Here is a 26,304-nt window from a genome sequence, read left to right on the forward strand (position 1 = left end):
ATGCCAAACGGGCGAGCAACGAGAATATTCTGTACATACGTTTTGATGTTCTTTTAAGTTTCTGTAATAAAATATTTTTATTTTATTATTGTCCAGATTAGACTGGTGAAAATGTCTAATAACCTGAAGAACATCATTTTAAAAGACAAGAATCTGTCCTCCTTTTGATTTAGTTTTTTGTTGTAGATGTTTTAATAGATCACATTTGTTGTAGTTTAAGAAATTGGAAAATCCTAAATGTTTGGTGATATTTTAGATTCCCAACAAAGGTTGATGGTAATCAAAATTCGTCCTTTGTAACTCACCCAATTGGAGTTGTAAAAATAAAAATTTTTAAAGTGTATATTTTAAAACTATATATGGATGTACAGGAAACAAACATTTAATAAATTCAATGTAGTTCGGTATAAAAACATCCAAATGTAACACCTGTATGTCAACAAGAACAACAAAATAAGAGCACAAAAAGGGGAGTAGAACTGACTACGTTCCCAGTCTTTTGTTTTCCACCGTGCTGCCTTCATTGGTGCAGGAAGCAGTCCTACTGGGAGCATGTTGCCCCGAGCACTGCGTCCATCCTGACAGACTTTGTGCACACATTCGCCTAAACCAAACTGACCCAGGAGGGCGGCTCCCTTCAAGGCTTTAGAGGCTCCGGCTTTTGCCCCTAAACAACGTAGACGAGGCGCAGAGGGGCCGTCTGCAGGTGCAGCGGTGCCTTCATTCACACAAACACACGCTTTGAAATAGTAGGGAAACCGGTTGCCATGGAAACCTCCTGTCAAGTCAGCAAACCGGGAGGAGGGTTACAGCAGTCCATCAGAGATAAGCTCATAATTTTTCCATCTCCTAGCTAGGCTTTGTGTCTGGCTGCTAACACACAGGCTTGTGCGGATTATTGAGTTTGAAAGCCAGAATGTCGCGGTTACACGAGGTCAGTGAACGCTGCACTCACTGTGACGAGGTGCACTGAAAAGCAGCAGCCAAATGTGGTGATGTTTTTGGCTCTCAGGGAGGTTTTTTTTTATTATTATTTTAAAGTTGAGAGAGGAAAAGAAATAAGATAAAGACTGAGGCACTTTTCAAAAGTCTCAGTAGCCAATAAGTTTTACAGATGTTGCGGTGACCTCAGAGTTTCATCAGGTTCTGTTGCTCGTCCACAGCTCTAGTTTGTAAAACCCGACTTGCTTAGGAAACTGAATAGCACAATAAGTTACTGTTTTGTGTGAATTTCAGAAAATGGAGTAAAACTGCAAAACTGTTTGGATGAGGAAGTGCAATTCAAGAATGACACAAATTTCGCCAGTCCATCACAGGTGCTGGTGGTAAATCTATAGTAATATTTTACGTTGTAATTTTCTTACAGTAGAAAATGTTAAGCACAACACAAAGTTAACCATGTAGAAACTTTTACTGAAAAATCAACTTTGCTGCACATAAATCAGTTTTTATCTCATTTAATTAACTTGGCTAAATATAGCAAGTGTTTTGAAAGAAAGTGACTCAGATCTTTTTCTTATAAGCAGAATAAATTTGTTCAATCTAACAGGCCCAAAAGAATTTGAAAACTAAATAAAATTTCCTTTGCAAGAGAAAATGTGCAAAATCTTTTTAAAGTTTTGGATCTTTTCTACAAAATCAGATAACTAATTGCTTGATTTTTATTTTAATCTATTACAACTGAATTTTTTTTACATTTTTTATTACTATAATTTTGGCCCACATGACAAAAAGTTTGAACACCCCTTCTCTAAAGAGTATTAGAAAGTAAATTAGGAATATTTCTGGCTTTAGCTAGTGCAATATATTGTTTATGCAACAAAACAAAAAAATGACTGAGGGAAAATTAACGGCCTTGTTTCACAATAAACTGACAATTGTAAACAAGAACTGATAGCATAGCAAGGATTGTTTGAATATGCCCCTTTTGTTTATCTTTTTTAATCCAAAACATGAAACAGAACCAAAATGCAGTAGAAGTCTGCAGGTGTTGAAATAGCTGTTTTAGTCAAGGAATAATATTTTTGGTACAAATTGCATGTTTTTGGTAAAAAAAAAAAAAACAACAACTTTGTGCTACATTGATGTCATAAGACAGTAAAACCAGTAGAAATAATGCTGGTTTCCTTAATCAGACGCTTGATCAATCTTAGCCAGGCTTTAGTTAATAACTCTTTTGTGAAGAACTTTGTGTGGGCATGAAATCTATTGATCACGATTGCTCATAAAACCAACAAGCTGCACTTTGCATGAAAGAGTTGTGGACACAGTTTGCTGCTTGACTTGTTGGAACAAGCTTCAGATGATTTGGCTGTAATCTTATCTTTTCTATTCAAAGGATCTGGGATTTGACTGCCATGCCAGCTGCACAAAGACTCCCATTCAACGTTAGAGCCGTGATTAGGATTTTGCTTTGCGTGTTGCATCTCATCAGTTAACATTTCAACACCCGTAAGTTACATACATTACATAAAGTCAGTTCTGTTTTGCAGAGTTAGTTAGGTTAGAAATTAAAAGAAACAACGTGGGATTAAAATTAGGACTGGGCAACATGGCTTAGAAATAAAATCTGATCTAAATCTGACTTTAATTAGTCTCTTTCTTTACTTTATAAGAAATTGCAAATAACTTTACCCCATCAGGAAATGGACCTGAATTCATTTGGACAGCTTCTGTCCAAGTAAACAGAAGATATAAAACAAGATGGCAGGTCCTGGGCAAAAATCCAACTTTTCCAAAAATTTTACCCTCATAAACAGGAAATTAATAACCATTTAAATCAATCAACATTTATTGTTCTACATTTGTAGCACAAACAGCCGTTCGGCTTATGAAGCAGCTAATTTTCACATAGTGTCAGTTTGGTTTGGCCAGTTCTTTCTTTAATGAATGAGATTCTGATTTAAAAACCACCTTCAATTTGTTAAAAAAGCAAGAACAGAATAAATCCATAGGTTGGAGCAAATACTTCCACCACAGCATGTTAAGCTCAATTTTTGAGACACTTTCTTACCATTTTGATAGGAATGCAGGCCAGGTCCCCGTCTGTGACGGGCGTGTCGTCGCTCTCCATGACATAAATGCCCTTTCTGGACAGAGCCTGGATGACAGACAGGTGGGACTGAAGTGACGCGGCCTGCTCGGTCTTCAGGATAAGAGCGCACACACGGCAGTAAAGCTCGCAGGACAGAAGCAGACGGATGACGGGGGGTTTGATGTGCTCCTGGTCGTACTGGTCTGTGTAGAACGGGTCCCGCAGATCCTCTGGAATATGGTCTGCAACAGAAAGAATTTGGGCTTAGGTGACATAGGTGGCTCTTAATAAAGCTCTAAAAGAGGAATGTGAAGTCCTCCATTTTAAAACTCAACTACTCACATACTTTAATATAATTAAGATAATAGTTTGTAAGGAACGGAGTTTGTACACTTTCCTCACAATAAAATTCATGGTAAGTTTTCAAACTTTTCCAGCATAATGGAGATAAAAACTGAAAAAAAATAAAGGAAAAAAAAGACAGTTTCAAATTCACTTAATTCACTATTAGATCATTTATGAGTTATTTTTAGTGATAATATTCTGCATCTGCAGGACAGACAAGAAGTTTTGTAATGTCTCTCTTATACACCGTATATACACCTGACTGGTACAAGAACAAAACACTTTTAGCAAATAGAAATAATTTTTGTAATTCTAACTACCCTAAAATAAGAAAAGTTTAAACTAATTTAACTTCAGGCTGAGAAGTTAAATTAGTTTTTTGAGATGTGTCTGTCTTTCTTAGGCGTAAAAACAAAAAAAATATCTGTTTACAACTGCAACTAACGTTTTGGGTTTTTTTTATTTAGGCTCTTACCCAAACGTTGGATTACAAAACTGTGCAGTTTGAATATCAAGCCCTTTTCAAACTTTGAAAACACCTGCAAGCATTTTCAAAGATTTCAAGCACCTGCGTGAACCCTGAAGGAAGCAGGAAAATGTGTATTACTGGTGCCAGGCAACACAAAAGCATCTCTATCTCCAAATCATGATACCTGTAATATTTGTTCTAGGTTTGTTTATTGCGAGTAAACGGAGATCTTTGTAATTATAAGTGAGCGTGTTGCTTTAAGAGTAGATTGGGCTGCAGATCCTGCTAATCCAAGGCTGCTCAGGTGACAGCACACTTTGCCAATGCTTACTTAAAGTTGGAGCCACAAGGAGGAAAACTGTGACTAGTTCTGTTACTCCGAATATGAGGTCATTCCCAAAACCAGACGCCACTGCCTTACAAGGGCACAGAGCAAAGCAGCAGCACCAACCAGATTTATACTGGAAGGTAAGCCACATGTTTAAAAAAAAAAAAAAAATCCTTCCAACATCCAGCATAAAATGGTGTGGCAGCAGAAATAACCCTGTTTCTGCTAAACCTGTTTAGATTTCTGCCAGAGATGTGATAACACAGCGAAAGCTGCATGTGTGTTTTGAAGGGTTCCTGGTTTTCACACTGTGAAGGCGACGAGAAACCTTCTCATCAGCAACCTGCAGGTCAAATACTGGAGAGCAAGCAGGAAGGTTAAAAACATGCAGCAAAAGTAAAGAGAAGTAAGGGGGAAAAAATAATTATATAATTAAATCCTAAGAACTATCAGATGGTAACTTCGAGGTAAATACATCAATATTAGATTGTGAACAATTAGAGTGTTGATGGTCTGTGGCAAAAACAATATTTTTTTGTTTCGTTACTGCAGAAAAGAAAGAAAAATCATAGAATTCAATGAATAAAATGAAATCCACAGAAAAGTGCAACAATTAAGTTTATTGTTTGTGTACACACAGCTTTTAGCATTTGTGGACGTGACCTAAAGAGTTTGGGTTTTCAAAAACAGATGCACCAATTAGGCTTTTTCTGGATGATACAGACTTAATTTTGATCGATTTTTAAATTTGATTGGAAAAGATGTGCTGTGAGTTTCTTTCAACGGGCAATACTTGTGAATCCAACAGAAAACATTGAAGGAACTGCAAGATTCTCCACATTTATCCATTAAAGGAAACGACACCAAACTGGAAGAAGCATCAACTGCATGATATTGATGATGCATGCATCTATAGATTAAAAAAATTAATTAAAATAAATAAATAAAAAAGAAACCCCAAAAAAGCTGAGTTCTAGAAGAAAGAAAAATCAGTTTTTTTTGTATTTATCCCATAATCAACACAGATAAATTCTAATCTACTACATCTCTGGTAATCCAAGTGTGTTTTTAAATTTTATATAAAACAAATGTTCACTCTAACACAGCAGCAAAACAAACCAGTGATTTTTACAGCTCACTTCTTAAACCAACATCCGTCTGGAAACTACCAATCCGCTGCACGATGCACTGCTTATAACACTCAATTACAACGTTCACACAGCACACTACACGTAAAACGGTAAATATAGCATGAGAATTACTCTCTGTACATTTTGTCCACATAATGAACAGAACACCTAAATGCAAATAAAAGAAAACTAGTCCTCGACTGCTCCAAATTTTAACTTGCTCAAGCCCTATGCATATAATCTCAGCAGAAAAATAGGAGTTTACTGAAAAATACAGCCATATGTGTTCAATTAGATAATAGTCATAATGATTTCTTGCATCAAAACACTATATCATAAAAAAATTTTTACTAACAAATGCCTAAAAAGGTATTTTAACGTGAAAGGTTTCAGGGTTTTAAAGCTCTTCTGACATGTTTTCCTTTCCGTCCTTCTTCTCACTGTATTGTCTTAGTAGACGCAACTTAAAAAGCTCTTAAAGGCTTTTGGTTTAATGAAGCAATTCTATAATGCACAGAAGATTTGTTGTGAGAACAAATGGTATTAAAGGGCAAGCTCGTCATAATTAGCCGAGCAGCAACTGTTATAGTACCTTTAAGCTCGGGTCATTTTTCTGTCCCCATATACAAAAATCGACAACAGTTTTGCAGCACATGATTAAACAATTAACCCAACAGTTTCTGTCATTCCTGGAGTGAATGAACATCATGACAGTGGGACTTATTGTGGCAGAAAACAAAGAGGTCTTGTCGTTGGAGTTCATTCTCCAGACGATGATGTTATGTGGCAGCTGACCCCGCCTTTCTGCAACCCAGAGCAGGCTACAAAAATGCACCAACTGGGGCGGGGTGAAGCATCATGATGGAGCCTGGCAACAACAGCCAGGATGTTGTAGATCACACACAGCCAACCATGACCGATACCACACCATAATCTGCACCAGCAGAGGCAGACGGAGGGCTAACGACCTGCCTGCGAGCGCGACTGGTCCTCACTGTCAGCCAGAGTCAGCTTCCAAGGCCGGGATCAGCTGCGGCACAGCCAGAGGATTCACATCTGCCAGAAACGGCACAAGCCAAACAAACAACCGTGCAGCATTTGCATCGTAGCAGACCCCATATGAGCCGCAGGGGAACTAGAAAACTGGACTAATTTATTAAGTTCCCATGGGAGGAAGGTAATTGCAGGTACACCTGAGAGTTGTTTTCCCTCTGGGCCTCCGAAGCACAACAGACTACGCTGTAGCGTATCATTTTTGTCTGCAGGAAGACGCTGCTATTATCCATCTATATCATTACCAAAAGCTCATGATGGCTGACAACAACAGAACCAAGTAAAGCCTTAATGAACAATGAAGGAAAAACAAAAAAAGTTTTCTATCCAAACCCTGTTTACCTCAAAAACTCAAATTCTACTGCCATTATTTTAAGTGAATGCTTCAGTGGCATTTGGAAATCTGTATAATGATCATAACAAACCACAGAGTATGAAGGAGAGCTTAATGACATACAATCAGACCAGAGATGATGCTGATGTAACAGACATGCAAAGCCTGAATTCAGGAACTGATGCATCAGGCTGCAAACAAAGCTGCACTACTCTGTAGGGCTGAAACAATTAATCGGATTAATTGCAATTAAACGTAAATAATCCTCAACTAATTTAGGAATCAATTAATTGTTAACTGAAGAATACAGACTAAAAAAGGCAATTTAATGAAAGAAAGCAACATATTCAGATCAGTAACTAAACCAAAACTGTACAAGTGGCAAATTTTTTGCTTCACTCAGTTCAGTTTCTTAAAAACGAAAATAAATCTCATATTGAGCATGTTTGGCTATCCAATCATTAATCAGTTAATCAAAAAAACCCAAAAAAAACAGATTAGCTCTACATTGATGTTAAGTCAAGCAGAAAAGGCTGAGCTTTTCACATGTTAGAAGTATTTTTTCTTTTTTTTGGCTGCAGATGCATCACCTGCTGCAAATGATAAAAGCGTACACTAAAGGAATGCTACATTATTGCATATTAGCCAACAAAATGTTTATATTCTTATTTAAAAAATATTCTGTTTTTTTGCATCTTAATCCATTTCTAACACTGTATTAAAAAAGCTTAAGTAGTTAAATGAAAAATCTGCAGAATGTGACAAATTTCTTTTGGCACATTTGTTTAATCATCAGAATAAATCGATTACTAACATAATTGTTCGTTTGTAGCCAGACTACTATGACAACATATATGTGCAACAATACATTCACCGTAAATAGTCAAAAATGTCAAAAAAAGAAAAAAGATCTTCAACAGCCATAAAGTTGGAGTTCTCCATGAGTCCTGGAAGGCCAGAAATTCTGTCATTTCTTGTGTTGATGCAAGAAAGTTAATATTTACGGTAAGATGACTTTTTTTTTGCAGTGACAACAGGAGAAGCAGAAAGAAATGTTCCTTGGACATCTAACAAACCGGCACTGTAAGGAGAGACTTAAAAGCACTGAATGATACTTCTGTTCTTCGTTAATTTTTCACACTAGTGAATAGCTAATGACAACTGTAATTCACACCCTAACATTGTGTCATAATTCAGGTAGTCAACAAAACATTTGCTCCAGTTTCCACGACACCAGCACTCCTATTTCTCTCATCACCATAACAGTCTAAAATTATATTAGTGAGTTGTGCAGTGCTTGTGTAAGCCTCACTTTTTTTGTACATAATGACTCATGAGGATAAAGCTACGCAGTTTTCTAAAAACTCTGAATAGTCTCATTAAAATGCCAAAATAAACTGTTTTAACCTACATGTTCTACTACTTGTTTCACATTTTTATATTTTAGTCAAAGACAGGTTATGAAATCCACATCAATCAAAATATAAAGTGTCTGTCAAAGAGAAGAGGGAGGGAGTAAAGGCCCAGACCCAAACAGCACCAATATGAGCCATCAATACAACAATAAAACTAACGAGGCGGGGCAGAGAGACGAACATAAATAACAAAGAAAAAATGCAACCTGAGCAAAAAACCAGGTTTAAAAGGAAAAGAAAAGCATTCAGGCTGACATTGATAATTAACAATGGGCAACACTATGGACTGGATATCCTGTATAAATCTGTCACAATAAGCAATGATTAATGGCATCATAAATTAAAATGATCTCAAAAATTTCCATTCTGACTATTAACATTTTTTGAATAGTTATTTTGTTTACAGAAACATCATAATTCATTTAATTTATGGTCTCGGTTGTTTTTGTTTTTTACTTCCATTTTATTTGTGGTTTTTAGTTGTGGTGGTTTATTTTGGATATTTAAAATGTCTTCCAGTTCCAGAGTTAAGCGTTCTCTATAAAGTTTGTTGATATTTGAGGGACAAATTTATCAATATATTAATTAAAAATGGTCTAAAAATGACAACATTATTGTTTATCTAAATAATTACTGGGAAAATATACCAATCCAGCAAATTTGTTATTGCAATTTTGTTATTGCAATTTGTTATTCTTGTGAGTCACAGAGCTTTTCCTGAACTACTTTTAAATTAAATCTGACACTTTCTGAATGCCAGGTGCCCTGCTCAAACAAATTGTGACTTATTGTCTATTATCTTAAAATTTTTCCTTCCCTTAAAACTGGTAATATTCTTGGATTTCCACTGAAGTGTGTTTGAGGTGGAACTAACATCATCTAACTTAAAGGTCCTCTTACTAACGCAGGCAGCCTCAACTGGGAGTGTGAGTGACGGGACATGCAGATGAGTATTTTCCATCCACTGAGCACAGTGTAACAAATATAGATTAAGCATCAGTGACTGTCCCTCCATCTGATTTAAGTTCAATCTCATTGGCCATTGGCAAAGATCTGGTGAGTCAGTGAGCAAGGTTTCAGCTGCCATTGGGGAGTTAGTGTTAGAAATACAGTACATGTGTGTTTTAGCTTTCTTTCTGGCTTTTACTTTAATTGTGTTTTTCTGCTGAAGCACCAAACAAACTGCTGACTGAGTGTGTTGAGAACGTTAAGTTTCAACATCAAAATACTTGGTGTTAAGATGAGAAAAATAAATTGCAAAAAGGTTTGTCACAATAACAAATTTAGCTGGATCATAAAATATCCTAAAAGTTATTGAGATAAATGATAATATTTATTGTTGTTTGGGGACCATTTTTCCAAGACAATCGATCGATCAAATTTTATTTGTGTAGCACATTTCAGCCACAAGGACGTTCAAAGCGTTGTTTCGGCTGTTATACAATTTTCCAGAAGTTTGTTCCAGATTTGTGGTGCATAGAAACTGAATGCAAGTAATATAATGCACGTACACATTCTCAAAGACCAATAAACTTTCATTTTAAACTGTTCACATTGGAACTGGATGATCTTTTAAATATCCAAAACAAAATTAAACAAATATAATGAATACTGAAGCCTCTGTAAGCAAAATGACCCTTGAAAAAAAGAGGTTAGTTGAGACCAACGTAACAAACTGAAGACTTTTGTCATCCAGTCTTTAGTAAAAAGAAATGGGAATGATCAAGCTTGTTTTAATTTATCATGCAATTAATTGATTTAATGCTTACTACAGTTTTGTTTCATGCTCTCTGGTATAAAATATGTCACTTGATAAGTCTGTAAGACTGAAAATACAGATTTCAAGCGACCAACGCAGTTGCCAGTAATTCTCAAAGACAAAAATCGTGAGAGTTTGTGAAGGATTATTGGAAATTAACTTACCGATGCCATAGGCTTTGGCAAAAAGCCACCGCAGGTTTGCAGCTATTTTTGCTCTGGCAGAGTCGTACATCTCCAAAGGTACTACATCCATTGTGCCATCTGCAGCCACAGGTAACTCCACTTTTTTTCTGGTACCGTCCCCGCCGGCGCATAAGTCAACATCCATCCTTAAAAATAAATAATAATAAATATAGCATCAAAATTAAGCTGAACATGTTGAAAAAAGAGGGGTTGGTTATTTTCCTACTGCATTATTTGGTACTTTTGCAGTTTAGGTTTATCTGTACCGGGTAACTTTGTACTTGCTACTTGAACATTTTGTACTCTTTCTGACAACTGATGATTAAAAGTTATATTCTTTCATCTGCTTACATTGTTCTTAACAGAAAGTGGTTATCTTACGCTAAGATAAAACCAAGCACCAGCAGGAGGTCTAAATGATAGGTTTATTTTGTCACAACCTGCAAAGAATCAGCCAGAGACAGAGATTAGGTTTCTTTTGATTTCTTTTCTGCAGAATAGGAGAATTGAGAACAGACGCGACGAATCGCTGTCAAACACTGTCTGGACTCAATTCTGCCAGTTCTTTCTTTGCATTTCTCTTTATTGTATAGAAAAAGGAGGTTGGGCTTCTTCACACAGTCACACAGAGAATTGACCAACCGTCTTTACATTCTGGAACCTCCTATGGACATGCCCTTACAAGGGCATGTGGCTGACCACAACTAATCAGTTACATATGGAACTAATAACACATGAATGTTTAACGTTTTTAGCTTCTAAGCAAACATCCTAAACAAAGTTAATAATATACTACAAAAGAAAGAAAAGTTAAGTAAATAAAAGAATAATATGAGAGTAATAATATAAAAAAGAATAATATAAAAAGAATAATATGAAAAGATAACTTGTAAAATAAACTCATGAGTAAATGAACAGGAGGATAATTTTCCTAACACTAAAGGAATTAATTTTGGTTTAATTTGTCATTTTGTAAGAGTGTATTAATATCAAATGGGTGTAACAAAAAGGCGTGAGAACCAAGTATTGTTTTAATTTATTTATCTTTCTAGTTCTCTGACAATGCCCAACTGCCAGGAGAAATCAACCAATACACAATTAAATGACAAAGTGTATAAATGAAATGCAGGTGAAAATTGGCAGAGGGATGAACTGAAGCAGAGCTGAGGAAGGACAGTGCAAAATGCTATTTCTAATAGCAAAAGTGTGATTAAGTAATGAATCAATGAATCCAAATAACTTTTATTCCCTTTAAATAAAGTTTTTATTGTTTCCATACACTTTAGCACATGGCGAAACATTGATTATACAGTAAACACCTGTCTATGACGCACATGGTATTTAAGTAAGACCACTAAATCCCAAAAACAGTTCTAAATGTAGCATATATTCATGTCTACTGTGGAAGGCATCTGTGGATCAAAATACTAATCAACCCACACGATGTCTGATAACTGTATGTAATTTGAGACAATAGCTAGAATTGTGTTTTAAGTGTGGACTAAAGTAAGTCTAAAAAAATCCTTCTGACAGATTTAAAAGCAAACAATTTTAGTTTAAACTAAAAGCTTGAACTATTAATTTTTTTCCATTGAAATAATTTTCTCTCAATTGTAAAATCTGTACAGATACAAAAGTTAATTACGGTACTCACATTACATACAGAGTACTATACCTCAAGTTAATATTTTTGTAAATTTTTCAGATGTTAAATATCCCAAATTCAGTTTTCTTGAAAAAACCCACCAAAAAAGACTTTTGGACAATTGAAAAACAGTGTGGTCCTCTTTCGCATCAATGAATTCAACCTAGCCCAATTTGTGAATCTCCCCTAAACTCTTAAATATAGTCTCTTGTTTTTTTTTCCCTTTTTTGCCTGTCAAGACTGCTTGTGCACTTCTTTTTAAACAATTTTTTCCTTCCAGTCAACTTTCTGTTGATATGCTCAAATACAACAATCTGAGCAGACAGTGTAGGGTGCAGTCTTTTCTGCATAGCTGAGATGCACCTGTGAATTCAGTTATTCACCATGCTTGTGTTTCTGGTTTACAACAATGAAGAGATGTCAGTTTTAATTTCTAAGCAAGTTTGATTTCCCTGTAGTTTTCTTTCTTCTTTTTTTTTTTAAATTGTGGCTTCAAATTGTTGAAACGTATAATTTAAAAGCGATATAAAGGTATACAATCTTTTAACAGGTGAACTCAAAACAAAGTGGTTACCTTTACCTGTACCTAAAAGACATTATTTCATTGCTGAAGGTAAATGTTTTTCCTAAAGAAAAACTGCAAAAGGACTAAACTAATATTAGCTTACCTTGTTTTATAACCTGTAGCGTTATCCTGCAGTACTGCTTTACCACAATGAAACTATTAACGGCCCAATAATGGCTGGCTGAAACAGCAGGGTAGCTGCTATGTAAATTACAACATAATGAGAATATGTTCGTGTTACAAAGCCTTAATTTACAAGCAACAGCCATGAGCTGAAAATTAATATTGGCTGTAAACTGGGTTAGCAAAGCGGCTGACAATGCAAATGAATAGCGGCTAACTATCGCCAGCTAACTGTTAGCTTGCTAATACAACAGCCCCCCCAGCATTCACTGGAGCCATGAATGACGTTAGCTAGAGAGAACATTACCTTGAAAGGTGCTGCGTATTTCCAAGTCACCCTTTAGATACTGCAGGGTTACACAACCAATTAGCCAAAGACCTGCCTCGTTGTAACGTGGTCTGCTGTGTAGAAAATAAAACAGCCGCAGACACGCATCGTAGCCAGCTAATAATAATGCTAGCAGGGAGGGAGGCGAGTCTGTGTGGTCTCCTCCCAGCAACAGAATCCGATTCTCGGCCTGTGTGACAACCGCTCCGCGGCAGACTCGCAGACGCCAGACAGAAGCAGTAAAACCGCGACGAGACTCTCTGATTGAAATTTTAAAAAATAAATAAATAACAAGAGCAGGTAATCTCTTGATTATGAACCTATCTCTGTATTAAACGCTTCATGGTAGAGAGGAGACACACGCATCCCGCGGTGTGTTCGCGCTCTGCCCATGAAAATCATTTTCATCCCTGCTTTTCTAAATGAGACTGCTGCGCATGCGTGATTACCTTCCAAACTGTCAACAGTAAAACGGTGACAATAACGAACACTTTCGGTTTATATTTTCCAAAAATATGTATATTTGTAAATATATTAAAATTTGTGGGGGACAAACGTTCTGTCAACCTTTATCTTAAAATTGTGTTCACTTTGGAAAAAAGAAAAAAAAAAATCACTTTTCCAAGATGTCAGCATTGACTTTAATCAATGCTGACATCTAGTGGGGAAATGTGGTATGTACACTTCAGCCAGTGAGATGATTCTGTAAACAGCACTAATCCCTGCTTATGATTTTGAAAAACTGCATTTACTTTGTTTTATACCATAATGACATGTACATAATGACAGTATCATTTAATCCTTCAGCTGTTAGTTATGGACATTGTTTAATAAATATAAACTCAGCACTGAAAAGGATAAAACTGGGTATTAGTAAAAGACACATTTTACTTGATGAAGTTTAAACCCTGTGCTATGCTATATTTCTTCAGACGTAGGGATATACTTGCCATGCTCAAAACCCTTTTAAAAACCATTTTTAATTCCAGTAGCATAATTTCACACTAAAAAATAATCCAATCAATAAATATTAATATAACACTTTGCTTCTTGCTAAACTCACCTTGAGGATTTGTTGGTAAGAAGCTCAATCTTAATTTCATCTGCAAGCACAAAGTACCACATATAGTGCCAGTAGAGTTTCGCATATTTATGTTTTTTCTACAATAGTGAGTTTTGGAGATTATCTTCTCCTCGTGTCCAGCTTCTAAATGCCATATGGACCAAAACAAACTATGTCACATTTATTACTCAATGAAACAAAAGTCAGAAATCAATTAGAGGTTTCTAGAAACCTAAATTTGTCTGTAAAAGCAAATAAATCTGGTCCTACAAACTAAATACACACACAGGCCACACTTTTCTTATTTTTACTGTAAGAAAATGTAAAAACAATGCATCTTTTTTAAACTTTGTAATTATGCGCTCCATTGCGTAGGTCTTTTAAGGGCTACATATTATTTTGAAAGGCACAGCACTTTAAGTTTGTACTTTATTATGTCTGCAACACTGATCTTTATTGTTCCCCAAAACAAAGCCGCCACATAAATCGACTCCAAACAGAATCCAACGAGCAAAGCCACAGAACAAATTAACTTTAATGTGAGAGTGATTTAGATGTCAGTAGCCTTGTGGCTGTTTGAATGAACAGACACTGAATAGATTGCATAGGTTGTTGATGTGGGTCAGTTTTGCATGACATAGCAGAGCAAAAATAGCTGGAAACCTCAAAGACGTTTTACTTTGTTCATTTAAATTCCAGATGAATGTTTGGAAATGTTCTCTCTTTTTTTGGTTTAATGTTTTCTGTAAGAGCAGAATCTCTCAATGTACAGTTCTCAGCAGCTCTACACATCAACCCACCCTGTTCAAACACCACTTGAAATCACACCTTCACCAACAATTTTCATAATAGGAACATCTTTAAAATGACGTAAAACAACCTTTGAAGCATTTCTCTTTTCACATTTGAAGTGCAGCTTCGAGGTTTGCTAAAACTGTTAGAAATAAGACCAAGTTACGAGTTTGGCTTTGATATAAATAATGTAATAAAACACAGTTCAAACAAACACTTCCCTCCAAAAACATTTAAATATCTTCTTTTTTTTCTTTTTTTGTTAAATATTGCATGTCTTGATGTTGCGCTCTGAAGAGACTTGCTAAAGCCAAACTAACATCGGTTGAGCAGGGGTTTGCCATGACAACAATCTAAGCCTCCCTGAGCAGAAAGTCACATCAGTACTACATTTTAAATAGAGAATAAAAACACTCAAAAGCTTGGCAAAAAAATAAAAAATAAAACAATCAACTCTGCCCTCCATATTGTTTTTTAGTAGAACTACAAGAGGCAAATAGCTCCAACTTTTAACTGGAGATTTTGAGTACTCAATGCAAAGGCTAATGTTGTAAAACACTCTAACTCACAGGTGTCAAACTCCAGTCCTCGAGGGCCGCAGTCCTGCAGTTTTTAGATGTGCCACAGCAACAAAACACTGAAATGAAATGTCTTAATTACCTCCTCCTTGTGTAGATCAGTTCTCCCAGCCTTGCTAATGACCTAATTATTCTATTCAGGTGTGGTGCAGCAGAGGCACATCTAAAAGTTGCAGGACAGTGGCCCTCGAGGACTGGAGCTTGACACCCCTGCTCTAATTCTTTCAGTTTAAACATCACTAATACTCATGTCAGATACATATCTTTAAGTTTTTACTATTGCACAGAAATACAGATTTTCTCCCGTCTTCACTGGGTAGAACTAGGGACAAGGCATGAAATACAGGAACATTTTGGTTTGGTTAATAGCATGAAGTGTTCATTGCTCTCTGAAGAAAACTGGAGACAAAAACTGTGTTTATAAAGACGCTTGTGTCCCAGCAGCGTGATTCAAACGCATTGTCATTCAAAGATTCAAATTAAAGGTTTAAAAGGCAAACCCCAACCCCACATTTTGATCAGGCTCAGCTTAATTTACTGGCCGACTCCAGACAATCCATGATTTGACTTCGTCTGTGCCGCAGTGAGCAGTGTTCCAAGAGGTGAACAAGTGCTAAAGAAGCGCAGATATAGTGACATTCAAGTCCACATTGACAACAAACACACAGGCCTACTGTAACATACTGTTGGAAAATCAGGACCGACACAACTTAGAGTACGAGGTCTCTCTGAAAAGGCAAAAAAGATTTTATGTTCGCAGACGACAGAAGTTTTCCTCTTAATAAGTGAGACGTATACGACTTACAGTGATTTACGGGTGTCAAAGGAGAGGTAATGTATAACACAGTACCGGTCAGAAGTTTACATGCACTCATCACTGGCCTGAATGTCATTAATAATATTGGACTTTTAAAGATTGTCGTTCCTTTTCCACAGAGGGATGAAGAAAAAACCAACTGTGGAAAAGTTTTAATCTATTGTTTATTTTCTGTAATCTAAACAGTTTGAAACATATAAACAAATCTCAACTAACAGTAAATATTTTGTCATCATTAACAAGCTTCTGAATCATTAAAAATTAGTTTGTTTTTTGGCTTTTAAGCAAAGACAGGAAACTATAAATATTGTATTCATAGTTGAGGGATGGGTTTTTAGAAATTATCTTCATTTTAGCCAGCTAACTATATTCTTAAAACCTTTTGTAGAATGTTTGGGATCATTATGCTGTTAGGAAAACCAATTGTGTCCAAGTTGCATCCATGTGACCCACAATGTTGCCATTAAAATAAAGGAATCCACCAGGATTCCCTTATCAGGAGCAAAACAGCCACAAGAAACAGCTGAAAAACCAGTTTACGGACTACAGTAAATTAAGTTTTGCTGTGGAGTAAGAAAGAAATCCCTTCTCCAAACTCAACACATTTGTAGCTGCCTGCATATTGTCTCCTGATTTAACACTGTGAAGTAAAATAATACAAAGACTCAGCTGTTTGGCCACAAAAAAGATGTTTAAAGGAATTCAAACCAAAGAACACTAACAACTGTCAAATACGGTGGTGGCTGAATTATGCTGTGGGACTGTCTCACTGTCTGACTAAATTACTCTAAATTCAACAACTAGATAGTTGGAACACTTTAAAAGTGGTTTTGAAACAGGTAACGCAAAGTTACATATTGGACGTCCTACAACCCTTTGTGAAAATGTGTGAATTAAACTTAAAAAGCTGAGCTGTGTCTTCAAACTAAACCAATTTAACCAAATGAACACAAAAAAATCAACCAGTTATGACAAGAAACGTGGTTAAAAATCCACAGACTTACACCAGAAGCTTCTTTTATAGCTGCAGGAAACATGTGGTGAATGTTTCCTGCATTCACCACAGGGAATGCATGTATTTTGATTTGGAACTTCTTTAGATGAGAGAAGATAAACAAATAATTCAAATAGTTTTTAAAATAATTGCATTTTTATGTTAAAAACCATTGAGGAAAAATTATGAAAAGCACAAGATTTTTCTGACATTCATGCCAGTGATGATTGTGTAAGCGTCTGAGCAGAACCGCATCTGAAAGCTCGTTTTCAAAGAGCTTCACGAGCGCTTGACTCGAACAACAACCTGCTCTTCTGATGACGTTAGAAGTAGAAACCCAAACATCATCGGGACCAGAACTCCTCCACACATTCATTAATAATGAAATGTAACATTTTAAAGAAACAGAGAAGACTGTTATATTTAAATATTGCAAATCATACAAAAACTGTTCTTTAAAGTGTAAACATTAAATTGATGCCTGATGTCATTTCTTTACATGGAGAAATGATATAAAATAAATCATGTCTGTCATATATGTAAATTGTTCTTATTAATATGTAAAAACAACATATTAAATCTCAATTTATATTATCACTGTAATAATAATAATAATAACCTTTGTTTTGTACAGGCGTTTTACTGTATTGTTATAAATAGTGTAACATTTTAATTCAAACTTTTAACTCCAATGACTATTTCTTTACAAGGCAAAAAAAAAAAGAAACAAAAAAAAAACCCAGTAAACTCTATTTGTGTCACATCCATACACACATTTCCTGGTATGATCATACATACACACAAGCTGCCACAATCACACGAGGGTAATCAGGAGGCTCTATGTGCGATTAAGGGTCTGGAAGATTCTGGATATTTGGAGCATGACCGGGCCGGTCTCGGGGTCGTTCATCCACTGGGTGCTGTTCAGAGGATTCTCCAGCATGTCTTCAAATGCTGCACAAAAACAAACAAGAAAAACACATCACAGGGTTATTGAACTCCAGTAGAGTTTAAAATGTCATGATGGTTTATGACAAATACTGAGATGCCACATCATGAGTTGGTGCTTAGAGGGCAACTTCCTGTACATGTCCCCAACTCTAACTGTAATCTAGAAATTCCCTTTATATTTTATGTTTTGGTCACACTTAAAGAGTTCAGATAGTCACACACAATTTCCCATAAGACAAAGTTCATCTAAATAACGGATTTTCATCAATGTCACACTGGAATATACCTAGCAGAGTCTTGGGATTTGTTAAACCCAACTGGACCACGGGGTTTTCCAGAATTGCTTGAAACAGAGGGCTGTTGGTATCGATGCCTTTATCTAGATCTTCTGGAGATGGTTTCCTGTCTCCCAGCAGCCACTCGCACTGCAGAATGAAAAAACACAGAAAAGAGAGCCGTCATTTCTCGCATTGATCTGAAACACATAAATATGATCAAACATCTTAACTAATTTCAACATATAAAATTACTAAATTAAAATAATTTGTGAATCTTGATCAGGTAACTTGTATATCAGAACTAACTCAACAAGAATCATCTGAGAATACTATAGTAAAAACAATAAACATAACCATAGTTCCTGGTGCGTTAGTGTGTAAGAAAAATATAAATTAATAGTTTTTTAATTTGAAAACAATTTGAATGAAACACATAAGCAAATGGGATATGTAAAAATGACATTTTATAAGATAACCCCCTGCCCTCAAATTAATGAATCTATAACATTTCCACAAACATTGAAATGTTTGTGGAAATGTTATAGATTGTATATAACAATGTTAGTTTAATGTAGCATTAAACTACATTAAACTAATGTAGTTTAATGCTCTACTAATTTTGAGCATTAAACAACCCAAAATGTTGACAAAACAAGGTAATAAAAATATGAATTAGCTATGAATAAAATTCCATCATTTTTATCATCATTTTTATGACATAAAAAAAGTAAATATTGAAATAAATCCACACACACACTCAAACCATTTCGTTAATCTATTAGGGAAACGTGTTATTTTTGCTATCTCAATTTGTAATCTGTGAAATAAAATTAAGTCCAACATTATTCCTACTCAAGGTAGATTTAGGTTTGAAATTATTTCTTAATTTTATCTGTTGACCGAATTCAATCTAATAGAGAATCTGTGGGGTCAGCTAAATATTAGGGTGACGGCAAAAAGGCTTTCCACCCTCATTAACAAAAATAAATTGTCAAATACCAGAGGAAACGAGCCAAAACCTGGTCAGTAAGTATAAGGGATTTTCACACTGATTATGAAGAGATGCGTACAATGTTTCATGCCGATGTCATTTTCTATCCAAAGCAAATTTAAAATTACTGTACCTATAAAAAGGAGGATAAATAACAAGGGGTTTAATTCTACAAATTAGCTTTTTTAAATTTTTTACATCTTCATTTGAAACAGTTAACTTTAAATGTTTTGTTTTTCATTAAAACAACTGCAAAGAGAGGAATGAGAAGCTCCATGAACAGTGTGGTTATCATGTCTTGATTTTTTTGTCTTCTTTAGTTTCTTGCTGAGAGATAATCATGTAAATATGAACAAAAATAACAGTGAAGGTTTCGTCTTGTATGGGAACTTTGCATAATAACACTGTTGGCACTCCAGCAAAACAGCAGACACTGATTGTGATAACACCAAGGTTTATGTAATCACCTACCGCTGCATCTTGTTGGTTATTATTCACTCTGAGAGCATCAATCACTTCCTTTTCATCAAAGCCCATCTCCATCAATGCAATCACAGCCTGGAGAATCAAAGACTTGGTGTAATTATTGGACAAACAATTTTTAGAAACATTAACAGAGCCCTATAGAAAAGAAGAGATAAGCCACAAGCTTATATTTTTAAATCTAAATGTTACATAAAACCACTAACCCTGGAGTCTGGCCTGAACTCCCTTTTCCTGCGTATTCTCTTGAAGATCTCTGTGAGTTCGTCCTGCCGGCTGCTCTCGTCGGAGCTCGATTGCCTTGAGAGGTTGGAAAGAATGTTGGCTGAAGCGGAGGCTGAAGCTGGGGGGCCCGTTGTCGTCGCTGCCCCATCCCCTGATGCCCCAGAGGAGTCCTGTCCCGGTAGTGGTGCATCCACAGTGGGATCATCTACGTGTTCGATCAGCCACTCCATGGCCTGGGTCACTGACATGCTGCAGGAAAATAAAGTAAAAAGTAAAAAAATAATAATAATAATAAAATGCGTGCTGAAAAATAATGCTGTTCTGAAGGCTAAATTTATTTAAAGGGACAGCATTATGAATTTTCCAGGCACATAGCACCATTTTATAGCAGAATTAAGTAGCTATATTGCCTTCAGTTGTTAGAAAATGCTGTAATATATCAAATACGAGTTAAAAGAAATTTTACTTTGTAATTTAACGCTTTGAAATTGGGCCTCTGTCTTTTTAAAAACTCCTGATCTTTCTGAAACTCCAGGAAGTCATCACAGCGTCACTCCGCTATTAAACCTTTAACAACGTTTTTAGCAGCGCTTCACTGAGAAGTAGCTCGTATATTGAGCTCAGCTGATGCTGCTAGTCTGAAGGAGCTGAGTGGGGGAGTCAAGATCTGTAAGGCCAAAGCTCAGATGCTTGGGGTGGAGCTGCACCAGACAGGCAGAGTTAGGTCCAATAAGTCGTTTTGCACACCTGTATGGTTGCCCAGGAGATTAAAGGCTTTTTCAAACATGCATGAAAGAATCAAGGCAACACTCCATGTTTATTTTTGATGAATGAATAACATTATAAAATGATGTCTAACTAAACAAAGTTGGTTTTACATAATACTGCCCGTTTAACAAATGAATGGATAAAGACAACAATTAAACATCAGCCTTACTGGCAGAGTCTAAGCGCTTTGATGGCTCTGCTCTCAGGGAAACCCATCTCAGTGAGTTGCTGGAGGGCTGATTCATCCACACGATCCTCCTCATCTTCATCTAACATCGCTTTGATACAAAACACAAACAATTAAAGAAAGGCAGAATATCTCAGAACACAACAAATAAAGACGTTTTAAGCAACAGCACACACAGTTTAGAAAAGATGAAGAAAAACTACAGTTTATAGACATTTTTTGTTATTAAAGAAGCCGACTGGGGCCTTTGGGATGCTTTCAATCAAAGGCAGAAAAGTCAAGATAATAATTTTATTTTTCAGTGGCTCTAATCCTCTTCCCTACATCAATATGGTCAATGTGTGAGTGTTTAGTTTTCTTCTATAAAGATTTCTCAAAATGTGTCCATTTTATGCAGAAACATAAACTAAGATCTAAACCTGTCGCAATAAGAAAATAATCAATTAATCGCACAATAAATTAAAATGAGCTTGATCACTTCCATTCTGATCTTTAATATTTAGTGAAGAGCAATTTTGTTTACAGAGATTTTATAATCCAGTTTTACTTCCATTTTATTTTTTGTTTTATTTTGTGACGCTGTCTTTAAGCAAGCTGTGTTGATGCAGTTATCAAATACATTTGTAAGTGAGTGTTTAAAGTAAAAGGTTTTAGTCCATTCAGCACTGTTTTTCTGTATCGGATCAGTATTAGCTGATCCTAAACCTCAGATATCTGTATCGGTATCAGAAGTGAAGAAAGTGGATCAGTGCATCCTCATCATAACTAGACTTTCCTGCTTACCATTGGCCTTTTTGAAGAGTTCAACAGCATCAGGGTTCAAGGCAAGAAGCTTCTGTGCAACTTCAATAAGAGAAACCAGGATTTTTCTAAGCTCCGTTTGAAACTGGAACAACACAAACATCAAAACACAAACATGTTCACAGACATCCATTGCTTTTAGTATAACTGCAGGGAAGCTAACTCGTCTTACATCTCTGATGTTGTGCTGGGTAACAGTGCGCTCAGTGTGCCGTGTGGACAGGCTGGCAGTAGCTTTCAGGATAGCATCTTTATCTGGAGCTTTGGTATCTTGTTTCTTCTGTAACAAACAGCAAAAAAAATGTTTGTAACATGAAAACTTTAGGGTTATTTCTCAGTGAAACATGATCAAGCTTACCTTTTCATCTGAACTAACATCTGCCATCTTGGGAGGGGTTGGCGGCGGTCTTTTCTTTATGAGCAGCAAAACATCTGCCAACATAAATGACACACAAACCCATATATTTCAAATATATTCAAACATAATAAAGGCATATTTGCTCGAATTTAAAAACATGCCACACGAGCAATGCCTACCTTTGTCTTTAAGGTTTTCATCAGCGATAGTTTTGGTGTCGGTGAGGACTCTTTCTGTAGCAGCGTGTATAAGTTTATGATGGGTAAGTGTTTTGGGGTCTTCTAGATTTCCATGAACATGCTGCAAAAAATAGAGGAAAAAATAATATGTCAGACAAAAGACAAATCTGGGATTGCAGCTACTAAATATGAAGATAACTCATATGGATTTAAAATTTCATGCTTCTTCAGACTCCATTTTCCAGATCTTTTAATCTATTTCAGTGCTTAAAATGCATTTATGTGTTTATGCAAGATTTTTTTTTACAGTGGTCAGGATTTAAATATGGAAGATGCAAATCAGGCAAACTAGTTACAACACTGATCTTTACAAACCTTGACCTTCTGATTCGGATTTTGGCCAACACTAATATGTTTTTAAAAGTAACCAGAAGTGTCCCAAAGCACCTTCAATGTTCCAGTTTTATTTTACTGAAAAACATTAAACTACACCCATGAAACTGCACATGAGGTATTGATCTCAAATATAAAAAGCTTAGAGTATTGCTGTCTAAACTACTAAACTAAATGAACAGTATTATGCATTTTCCTGGCACATAGTTCCATTTTATAGTATAAAAAAGTAAATATGGTATCTTCAGTTGTTATTAAAATTTTGTACATATCAAACATAACTTTTAAAAAATTTTACTTTGCATTTTAGCACCTCTGTCTCTTTAAGAAGCTCCTACTCTTTCCAACACTCCGCTTTCAGCATGTTATCACAACAATGCGTCTTCATTAAGCTGTTAACGACCATCTTGGGAGAATAAAGCCTAGTTATAAAAAAATTATATTTTGTGTTGTACTTAACATTTTTTATTGTAATAAAATTATGTTTGTAATAATTTAACCCTTATAAAAAAGTCTCCATCTGCATCAAACACCTGTACTGAATGGGCCAAATTTGCATCTCTCTTAAACTGCAGCTGGTGGGCCGCACAAAATCAGCTCAGGAGCCATAAATGGCCCCTTGGCCACATTTTTAGACACCCCTGAAATACAGAGAGCATCAGGAACTCATCCAGAAAGTAATAGAACACAGCACATATCAGTGCATAATTTCAAAGGATTGCTTGGATACAATATTGGTTGTGCTATTATTATATAGCAAGTTCAATGTATCCAGACTCATCAAACCAATAATGTATCCTGCCATTTGAGAAAACTTTCAGTAATGCTCTCACTTAATATAGACTTTAGCGACCATTAGCGGTATGTTAAGCTTACTGAGAGAGCGAAGGGAACATCATGATGATGTGAAAGAGAGAGGAAGAGTGAAGAAGGTGTGGGTTAATTGCAGTCAATTTCTAGGTGAAGGAACAGCTAAAACAAAAACAAATATGGTGCTCACATACATATAAACCGACTTTATTGTGCAGAATTTGTTTTCTCTAATATAAATTTTGATGTTTTTCTCATTATTAGTCACAGAAATTGTGACAGGAATCTTTAATTTTAGTTTTGATGCCTTTTAAAAAAGGTCTGGGCTAGAAGATTTATGTACAAACCAACAATTGTAATGTTGCTTAATGTGCTATCCTTGAATTAAATTAAACAGAATGATGTCTTTGCAATATTAAACAAATATAATCGCAAAATCAGGTTTTCCTAATTGCCTCAGCTAAGGTCAGTGTTCATGACTCAACAAAAAAGAAGCACTAGGCGAAATGCATCACAGGAAAACACTGCAGACCAAAAACAGGACAAAGGTCCGCCTGACTTCCGCCAAAACGCATTTACCCTTTTAAAAAATATTAAACTTGATGTGACATAGCTGAAACTTTTTGGAAGATGTGCCTTTTATTATACGTAGCTTCTCATAAAAAAAAAAAAAGAAAACAATAAAACATCAAGCTAAAGCCGAGCATGGTGGTGGTAGTGTGGTGATCTGTGGTTGCTTTGCTGTAATTGTTGGAACCATGACTTTTATCACGGGGACTTCAATGCATGTTAACTGTTGCGTTTATAGTGACGGCATTACGTTTATGCTGCTTCACTGTCACTTTCAACTTTCCCTTGGGAAAAAATAAAGTTGTTCAATTAAATGTAATTTAATTAAACGAACAGAAAATCCTCAAAGAAAATGTTTCGTAATAAGTTCATAAGATTATCAAAGCACACCAACTCACACCATGCAGCCTAAGCTAATCTACAATTTTCAGAGAAGAGTGAGCTGAAATTCAAACATTGAGAAGTAAAAGAATAATTTTAAAACTATTTATTCAAATTCTAATTAGTTAAGGCAAGGCTGATGTGAATACATTTTCCCTCAATTAATTAAATAATCGTTTAAAAACTGCTTTGCCGGATATTCGATGATCTGAAACATTGATTTAAGTGTGAAAAAAAGCAAAATCAGAATAAATACTGTTTTACTGCATTGTGCAGTTTATTACAATAAATAAACGTTTCTTTATTTACCAGAAGTATTAATTAAAGGTGGGCAGTTATCATGTATTGTGTTAAATTTCTTATCGTGATAAAAATTTTGATTTCAGTTAATCCTGTTCAAAACTGTCCATATTGTCAGGATTGTTAGTGTTACTAGATTCTCCACAGTAAAACAAAAGTATAAATAAATATCGATAAATTTTAAAATATTTGTGCAGATCAGAGATACAAAATTATACTTCTTTATGTGAATATTCCAAGATAAGTATCTGTGATTACAATAAGAACCATACAATTCCCTAAAAAAGAATAAATATTTCTTATCATCACTTTTATTGCTATAAAAATAGTACCACAAAATATTGTGAGAAAACAACTAGATAAAATCAACTAGATGACATTACAAATTTTAGTTTTAGTTTCATTGTGTAAAACAGTAAAACTGGCAGCTTAGCTCAATCCAATGTAAGAAAAAAAACAAAACAAAAAAACATATATAGCTACACAAATTATATTGGAACTCATATGATTCACAAAAACAAGAAAACATAGATTAAGACTAGAAATAATTGAATACTTTTGAGTAGTTTCAATAAATGAATGAATAAAGTTTGGGTATAGTAGAAATAATCAAACTTTAGCAACTACAAGACGAGAAAACTATACATAAACACTGTAGTAAAGTTAAGACAGAAGCGTTTAAGTTGACTATTATATTAATGAGGTTTCACGTTAAAAGGCCAAAAAAGGAGAGAGGGGTTGAGCTGTATAATAATAGAAAGGCTAAGAAGCAGCATGCCTCTCTGACTGGGGACACAAAAAAGGGCCACAGTGTTAGTTAGCTGAAGAGGGGTAGCCAACCTGCTAAATTATAAATAGCAGAGTCTACCCAGTTACTATAAATACAAAGCCAGTGACACTGACACTGACAGTTTAAAGAGAGTGAATGGCAGGCACATAACACCTCAGGCAGAGGAGTGACAGGACAAAAAAATGCCGAAGAAAACACAAACACCCCCCACTTTTAAAAAAACCTACATGTTTCAAGCACCTCTCCTTCAGTTTTTCAACAGTGGTGTCTTCCGTGACCTCCTCTAGCCACTCTGTGCCGTCCATCGTGCAGATGTGTATTTTCAACACTTTGCCGGCGAATATCTTCTCCTCCTGCACGAACATAGCTGCTGCTGCTGCTGCTGCTGCGGCGGCGGCGGAGAGAACCAGCCCGGGGACGGTGGCAGGCGGACAGCCGTTGTTGCCGTGTCTGCTCTTCTCGGAGAGCTAGCGTGCTAGCGTTAGCACCCAGCCAGCCAGCCGTCGCTTGTAAATCCGACGACAACACAGGAAAGAAAGGAAGGGTGCACCGCTCAGCTCAGACCCATTTTTCGGGGTCCCGGCCCGGTTGTCGGTGTGGTGGGAATCGAGTGACGCGTTCTCCGGTCGCCAAGTTGCCGGGTTTTGCCGTTTAGCACATAAGCGGCAGGCAGCGAATATCCTATTTTTACTGTAATGTTGTGAACTGTGAACTGCAACTGTACTCGCGGCGGGGCATTCTGGGAGTTGGAGTTGGTTTCGCTTGTCCCATGTAAGCGGAACGGAAAAACGGGTCAAACTAGTTTACTACGCTAACATTTTAGTTGTTAAGATGTTATGTACTGCAAAATACGACGGGGGATTAGGGCCATTGTAGATAGAA

The 26,304-nt window shown here is 36.0% G+C and overlaps 2 protein-coding genes across 4 annotated transcripts in view; both read right to left on the reverse strand.

The window, feature by feature from the left end:
* LOC102234686 (calmodulin-regulated spectrin-associated protein 1-B) overlaps window positions 1–13,132 on the reverse strand; it is a 35,005-nt gene extending 21,873 nt beyond the window's left edge. For all 3 annotated transcript variants that reach the window (XM_023343649.1, XM_023343648.1, XM_023343647.1), the window contains exons 1-3: window positions 12,693–13,132; window positions 10,032–10,198; window positions 3,014–3,276 (exon numbers count right to left, since the gene is read on the reverse strand). In XM_023343649.1, coding sequence (XP_023199417.1) covers window positions 3,014–3,276; window positions 10,032–10,197 — 429 coding nt within the window. In that variant the 5' untranslated portion in view covers window position 10,198; window positions 12,693–13,132. The remainder of the gene's footprint in view (window positions 1–3,013; window positions 3,277–10,031; window positions 10,199–12,692) is intronic.
* A 2,270-nt stretch (window positions 13,133–15,402) lies between these two features.
* Window positions 15,403–26,263, reverse strand: ubac1 (UBA domain containing 1). Its single transcript, XM_005800996.2, has 10 exons — window positions 25,650–26,263; window positions 22,179–22,299; window positions 22,000–22,073; window positions 21,814–21,921; window positions 21,624–21,726; window positions 20,823–20,931; window positions 19,867–20,134; window positions 19,649–19,735; window positions 18,195–18,333; window positions 15,403–17,911 (listed from the first exon to the last, which is right to left on the reverse strand). The coding sequence occupies exons 1-10, from the start codon at window positions 25,785–25,787 to the stop codon at window positions 17,796–17,798; spliced, it is 1,263 nt and encodes a 420-aa protein (XP_005801053.1). The 5' UTR covers window positions 25,788–26,263; the 3' UTR covers window positions 15,403–17,795.
* Window positions 26,264–26,304: the final 41 nt, after the last annotated feature.

This window comes from Xiphophorus maculatus, chromosome 12, assembly GCF_002775205.1.
Source record: "Xiphophorus maculatus strain JP 163 A chromosome 12, X_maculatus-5.0-male, whole genome shotgun sequence".
In the NCBI taxonomy this organism is placed as follows: domain Eukaryota; kingdom Metazoa; phylum Chordata; class Actinopteri; order Cyprinodontiformes; family Poeciliidae; genus Xiphophorus; species Xiphophorus maculatus.